Source organism: Coffea arabica, chromosome 10c (genome assembly GCF_036785885.1).
Source record: "Coffea arabica cultivar ET-39 chromosome 10c, Coffea Arabica ET-39 HiFi, whole genome shotgun sequence".
In the NCBI taxonomy this organism is placed as follows: domain Eukaryota; kingdom Viridiplantae; phylum Streptophyta; class Magnoliopsida; order Gentianales; family Rubiaceae; genus Coffea; species Coffea arabica.
The window spans coordinates 8,459,311-8,466,800 of NC_092329.1; the positions used below are offsets into that span (position 1 = coordinate 8,459,311).

Below are 7,490 nucleotides of genomic sequence, written 5' to 3' on the forward strand. Positions count from 1 at the left end.
ACTGCAATGAAAGGGCTGTAGGAGATGAGCTATAGCTTGAGACTTGAGTTGACCGGGGACAGCCGGCCCAGCTACCCCGCTAAGTTGCGGAATAAACGTAGAAACTTCTCACTGTACCGTCAGCAACTGCACTCAAAACTCACAACGTCACAAACCAAACACCACTACATATTCTACTGGATACACAATTTTGCTCCTGCTACACTCTTTAACTCAAAAGAATGATCTGATACTTCCAATGCGGAACTGGAAATAACTATCATCGACAATATTTTGCTCCTGCACAAAGATCCTCGACGTTGTGCACCAGGCTCCAACCAGCGGCAGCGGCAGTTCCCCAAATGACGCAAACTGCATGACTTACTGAAACGGAGCAAAACTCTGCAGACGCAAAATACAGTAGTACAACCAAGCGAAGAAACAGTCGGGGGAAAAAGAGACCATGCAAGCCAGACCAGCCGGCCTCCAGGTAATACATGCTGCCAAGCATGAGATGTCTTGATGACCTTGAGATGATGCTTGAGATGATGGTATATTCATTGACTAACCAGAACGGTTGAGGGAAAAGGAGATTCCCTCCCCCCCCCGGCGCAACACACACACACACACACATCTGCAATCGAATCGTGGATTTGGAGCAGGATATGTCATAAAAGGCAAACAGCAACCATCCGTCAAGTCACTAAACTAGGAAAAATTGTTTGTTAATTAAGTTTAATGCTTAGCCATTTATTCATGTGCTTTCCACTACTAGAGCTCCAAAAAAGAACTAATTACGCAGATTGCCTGCTAAACTTGGTCTTAAGAGTATCAATCCACTGGGTCCTCTCCTCAACACTTAAAAATATTTGATGGATGACTACAAAATCCCTGCTACTTATCATTCAAAGCAGATCCACTGCCAAACTTTCCATCTAAAAGCCACTGCAAAAGAGTCAACATCCGACTTAACATTTGAAAGAAAAAATAAAATAAAATAAAACCCAACAGGAGTTGATTGAGTCAGGCAAATACACCCTAAACAAAACAAAATATAAAAAATAAAAAATAAATAAAAAAATGTTACAGGACTCTAGAGCTGTTGAAACGCACTTCACGTGGAGTCTACTCAAGGTCAATGAACCAAACATCCAACTCAATGACTGCAAGAACAGGCCATGCCCACAGCAACAGATGATACACCTCGCCTAAGTTGTCTTTGATAAGTGTATACGAATGTAACCATAGAAGTTGCGCAAGCATGAAATTATCCTCACTTTAAACATGCCAGAAAGACATTAACTTCAACAAAAGCCACAACAGGAGGATTGTTAAGGGCATTTCCCTTGAAAACTACCTAGGCATCAAAAGTTTCAAACTGTCTGCCATCAGTATTTTGGTATGCAAATCATCCAAATGTCACCAACCTGCATCTTTAACCAGTGTATTGACTTGTTAATATAACCTCCTAATGCAGTGCACCCAACCTCTTATAAGGCCTAAAATTTTATTTCTTTTCAATATTTCCAGAAATCCTTCACCTTCGAAGTGCTAGTGACATTGCAACGTGTTTCAGTTTTAATGACCCTTCATGAGTCATGGCCAGACATTCGCCAGCAATCTACTGTAGTTGCAACAAATTTATAATTTGACTAACAAGAGAATATTCACATAGCATCCCCACAGCATATAACTTGATCCCAACATAAGAATTTCTCCTCAAAATTGAGAGGAGGAGGATCATAATGCCAATGAAATTACATAACCGAGCTTTGCTGAAAACAAGTTCTAAATAACTAGAAGCATCACAACAACAACAACAAATGTGACCATAACTACAAAAGGAGTTGCGAGAGTAAAATAGTATAAGCCTAAGTTTTCTGCTGTATTTGAGGATTCCCTCCATGATCCTATCACAGGTAACATTACACGGTCTGTATAAAAAGGAAACTCCAAGTAAGGATAGTTTCTTTGTTTTCCAACATTTTAAAACTAAAAGGACCTCAATCTCAACCACGAATTTCATTAATAGCCGAGCGCAGCATTTCGTCTCCCACAACTGATCTCAACTGTTCCATAAACATATCTTTCCCCACCTTCCCATCCTGTAACAGATTTCAGGACTAAAATCAGTCAAAAATAGGAAAAGAAATCTGGTGCATAACCAATATTTTGCTTGAACTAATATAATGTCTTGATCACACTATTTCATTGCAATACATACCTTGAGTGAGCCACACAAAGTTTGTAATTGAAGAACTTTGAGAGGAGGAAGAGATCTCCCAAGCTTGGCAAATAACTTTGCAACAAAGGGACTTGGCACAGGAGAATCCAACTTAACACATGGAGTACCAGTAACTTGACCTGAAAAGACACAAGCAGTTATTTTTTGCACGAACACACAAGTCATCCAGACTGAGAAGATATGGAAGAATATCTACCTTGCACATGATTGGCAGATTTATAGCTGACCACCAGCTCTGGAAGAATGTGTGTACTCATATTGGTAGGCCATACCACATACCACTTAGGATCTGTCAACTGATCCACACCAGTATCAAAATCCAAACTTGAAGGCAACTTCTGGTTAGAGCCAGCCTCAATTTTCTCACATTTGCCCAACAGGACTCGGCACAAAATTACATGCTTTTCGCCATTATCATCTATGTCTGACATCATGGCACTACAAGTGCACCCAAGCAACAATCAGAAGAAAAAAAAAGAAGATAGCAGATTAACATAAGAACAGCTAAACCTACTCTACATGGTCAGAATACACCTATAAAAAAAATCAAGTACCTGATATGCGGTAACTTAGCAGGAGATAAATATACACCAACTCCATGAGGTCGAGGAGTTTGGACCTGATCAGGCATTCCAAACCCATGAGCCAAAATACTATCTACACCCTCTGCTGACGTCCCATGCCATGCAAAAACCATGTTGGCATCTCCTCTAGCTTTCTTCATTATCTCCATCTGCTTCATAAAAACTTCATATCGCGCCTTGTCCAACACCCCCGTCCTTGTACACTGATGAATCCTAGTGATTGTAGCATCAGTCTCCACCGATCGCAACCCAGACAAAAACAAATTTTTAACAATGGTATACTCCTTCTCCCCTTCCTTCAACAGCTTAGTCTTCTCCCACCTCGCCTTATCCACTTCATTCGCAACAATTTGCCGCCTTTTAGCATCTAGATTCCTGACATTGGACGAAGTCCCCTCCGATTTTCCCCTCTCAATTTGCTCGACTTCAATTTCCTCACTGACTCTCTTTCTCTTGCCCGATAAACTGTCCAAATTATCAGAATCCTCCAAAATCTTTACCTCAATTTCAATTTTGGGACACTTATTCCCCAAAATTTCCTCATTTCGATCATAACTCACAAAAGCCTCACTAGAATTAACAAAAACTTTAGGGAAAAAACACTTCCCTTTCACATCAATCCAAGCAATTGACTTTTCATCGCCACTATCAAATTGAATTTCCAACATCCTATAAAAATCAAGCAAAAAATCACAACCTCGAATATTTACCTCAACCATTGGTTTACCTGCCAAGAAGCTTACCTTCACCAAATCCAAAACCTCCTTCGGATAATCCACCCACGACCCGTTCACGTCGTAGTACATGACCCGCATCGGTTCCGCACTCTTTCTGAAATTCTCGTGATTCTGAACTAGGAGCTGCGCTTGGCGGTCACAAAACGACGATCCGGAAGCAAATCTCCGCTGCGGAGGAGAAACCCTAATTCTCATTTTATTATTGTTTCTCATATTCACAATTTTTTCCGAGCAGAAATTCCCAATTCCCGACATCGCCGAATCGGAACTCATATAATTCATGTCCGAAGAAAATAAAAAACAAAAAAGAATTTTTCTGTGCCGCCCTTTTTGAGAAGTTCTGTCACAAAATGAGATGAACAAAAGAACTTCTGGAATGAAAGGGTTTCGCCGCCTCAATATATATATACGAGAACAGTAGACTATCACGGGTCAGTGAATTTACCGTTTAGACACTGGGTTTAGGTCGGTTGTAGAGAAATGAGTTTGATAAGGCAAGGGTTTTTATGGTATTTCATAGAAGGAGGTAGGAGAATTCTGATACTCTGACTAGGCATTAGAGAGGTAGAGTTGTGGCGTGGGGTTGGGACTAGGGAAGGTTTGACTTGTGGATTAAGAAAGAGAAAACGGTCCAATGTTGATGACGGCTGAAGTGGGCTAGAATGCATGTTTAATGAGGGTTGCTTCGGCCCAAGGAAATGGGTATTTTTACTTTGATAAGGACAGCATTTGCTTGCCGGGCAGGTAGAACAAGGAGTCTCTTCATTTCAAGGGATTTTAAAAAGTCAATCTTTTGACTTTTCCTTTATTCTATGTTGACAATTGGATCGACAAGTTGTATGGTACTTGCACTATGTAGGGTTTTATGGGATTGAAAGGCTATGCTTTTATGTTAAATTAATGGAAGAAGAAAGCATAAAGGGATTTATATGATTTGACGGTAATGGTGATGAGAAGAATCCAAGCGGGAGAGATAGGCAAAAGGGGAGAGCTATTTTGTAGTAGTGTGTTTTTGTGTGCTTTTTTGTATTCGTCTTTGCATGTTTGATTCTCGAGCAAGAAAGAAATATCGTATGGCTTTTTACATGGCGTAGTTGGGTAACCTAGGGCTAGGTTTTGTAATTAAATTGGGATTTGTTAATGTGAGCACGAAATTCCTTTCATGTACTTAGCGAAGTAATTCAATTAATTTCTATCTCTATTGGTCGTTCACGAATTCGGAATCTAGATTTGTGTCTTTCTTGGCCAAAAGAAAACACACTAATTAAACTTGAAGAAGGGTTTTGTCGCTAATATGAACTATTATTACCTTTGGATTTGTTACGGATCAAAATGTTTTTTTTTTTTTAAATAAGATTTGCATGTTTTATAGTGTGTTCAAAGGAGAACTTCCTCGAAAGTATAAACATCTAATGAGGAATTTGAGAAAAGTTCAACATTTTTCTATGAAGAAATTTTCAAAACACAAATAGTAATGTGTAATATTATGTAACACCCTAAATGATATTTAACTTGTTTCTTTTTTTTTGGTGAAGGATGAGCCTTGCATGGTACTATATAGGAACATATAAACTCAAAGTTCTACGTAACATCTTGATTATTAATAAAGTATAAAATATCACTTTTCTAGAAGCTTGCAGTCCTTTTATTTATGTAATATAACAAAAAATTAATTATGAATATGTAATCATAATTCAGAGTTTGATTTATGAGCAGTATAGTCATATTCACATGAAATTGAAATTGTTCTTTGAGAAACACACCTGCAGATACAGAAACTTTCCTCCTTTTTTTATTGTAATTTTTTAGAGTTTTTTTTTATAAAAATGTATCATATCCATTTGATATTTGTGAAATAAAAAGGTGATAGCAATTTGATATATACGAGATAAAAAGGTGATTAGAAAATATATTCACGAAAAAACGTAGATATATATTTTTTTAAAATGACTTTCCAAACAAGGTATTTATTGCCTATGCATCTTTGTGGTAGGTACAAACCTTAGAAAGGGCAGTTATGTTGGCAATACATCAAAGAATTTGGTGTTAAAAGGTTATACTTTAGTTCTTATTAGAATCATTTTCTAACATTTCAGTAACCTTTAATTTATTTTCTCTAGCTGTAGAAAAATATAATACTGAATGTTATCATCCCCAAAACAGTAGAAACAAGTCAACGACACACCTACTACGGAAAACTTACAGTTGGCTGGTCTCGAAACAAGTCCCTGGGATTTGAAATTTAAAGCAAAATGTGTGTACCTGCTTATTGAGTTCAATCATTTCACTAATTTTTATTTTGTGACTATGGACAAATTTTTGGCTTTTCTATTCAACAATTATATTTTTCTCTCTCTAAGCAATACGAAGATATATGTATATATGTATGTATATATAGCATGCATTCTCGTATTTGCATATGCATGGGAACAAATAATTTTTTTGTTCCTAAAACGGCAAAAATATATTCATGAAGCAACCTAAATAGGTTGCTCAATTCTATTATTCTTGAAGCAAATGAATACATGTATCTATGTTTAAACGAACTAATAAAAGAATTCTGGGTCATATGTATCATTTGTGAAAAACTTCCACCTCATTTAGAAAACTTTTGAGTGTCAAATTAAGACACTAATTAATTAAGTTAGTCAATGTGAAATGGCAGTTATTTATTGTTTGCTTATTAGAAAATACTACTACGTAATTTTCCTCTATTAATGGTTCTTATTTTCAAAAGCCCAGGACAAACTCTAGCGACTAAAAAATTAAAAGAGAAAAAAAACTCTATTCATAGAACTGCTTTTTTATTTTATTTTATTTTATTTTCGGTGTCAGAAACAGGTGATTTTTTTTTTTTTTTTTTTTGTCGACAAAGGGGTGTCCGGGTCAATCCTTACGGGGCTCGACTAATCCCCTGCGGCCCGGGCCCGACGCCCCAACCCGATCCAAGCATGATAAGTGCGCGGAGGAATCCAGCAGAGTAGAGACTCGATCTTGGAACCAAGAGGTCACCAGTGGGAGGTGCTATCGCTGGATCATTCACGCGAGGCACAGAAACAGGTGATTACTAGATAGGGAAAACAGGGAGGTATGCTCAAGCCCAGCCCAATTATTCAATGCAACTAGAAATTGGCAGTGTGTGAGAATACTCCTGTGAATTTGGTCTTTCCAAAAAATTTGACATGGTTAGTTGGACAAGGAGAAATTTGAAATGATTTTAGTTATTTGAAAGTCTGAATTACAAATGGAGTAAAATATATATTTTTAATTAAATTGCAAAGCCAATTTTTTCTCAATAATCATTTGGCCAGAAGCTTTTCAGCTCGTGTAATATATTTTTTTTATGTGATTAATATAAATGGACTCGGGGCAAGTTGGTCGAATTAATTACAAATAGGTGCAATTGTTGTATTTCATCCACAACGTGCTGCTGTACGTTGTTAATAGATGCAGTTGTATTTTATGCATTCAGTTGATATACACGAATAAAATTTGTGTGTACAATAGAGTCATATAAGAGTAATACACCTTATCATGTATAACTCCGACAATTGCACCAAAATTCCAACTGCACTTGACTCAAGTTCGATATATTTAGTCAATACTTTCAAAAAAAAAAAAAAGTAGCTGGAAAACATGGATAGACAATTTTCAATTTTATTTTCCAAATGCTCTAATTTCTTGCCAAAACAGATTCACGACCTTTTTCCTTCTTGGTTATAAAATAGACTCCTTCATGTACGCTCGTGTACATAGAAAATGAACGTCAGTTGTACGCTATACTGACCCAAATAAAGGGCTGTGACTGTGAGGGCCAAGATAACAAAATGAGCCCAAAGGGTAAAACTGGTAGCTTTGGTAGATTCCTGAACAGTGAACACAGTCGAACCGAATGAAACGGGTCGGTTTAATTCCTGTAAACAGTTGAACCCATATAAAACCCTT

General features: G+C 37.3%; 1 protein-coding gene across 2 annotated transcripts; it reads right to left on the bottom strand.

Annotated features, from left to right (window-relative positions):
• Nucleotides 1–1,626: 1,626 nt before the first annotated feature.
• On the bottom strand, nucleotides 1,627–3,931 carry LOC113714858 (probable inactive poly [ADP-ribose] polymerase SRO3). 2 transcript variants are annotated; one of them, XM_027238980.2, is made up of 5 exons: nucleotides 3,552–3,930; nucleotides 2,779–3,477; nucleotides 2,421–2,662; nucleotides 2,204–2,343; nucleotides 1,627–2,084 (listed from the first exon to the last, which is right to left on the bottom strand). In XM_027238980.2, exons 2-5 carry the CDS (start codon nucleotides 3,474–3,476, stop codon nucleotides 1,989–1,991), a joined length of 1,176 nt encoding a protein of 391 aa, XP_027094781.1. In that variant the 5' UTR covers nucleotide 3,477; nucleotides 3,552–3,930; the 3' UTR covers nucleotides 1,627–1,988. The 2 variants fall into 2 exon arrangements, with proteins under 2 accessions (XP_027094781.1, XP_027094780.1); XM_027238979.2 differs by having other exon boundaries at nucleotides 2,779–3,931.
• Nucleotides 3,932–7,490: the final 3,559 nt, after the last annotated feature.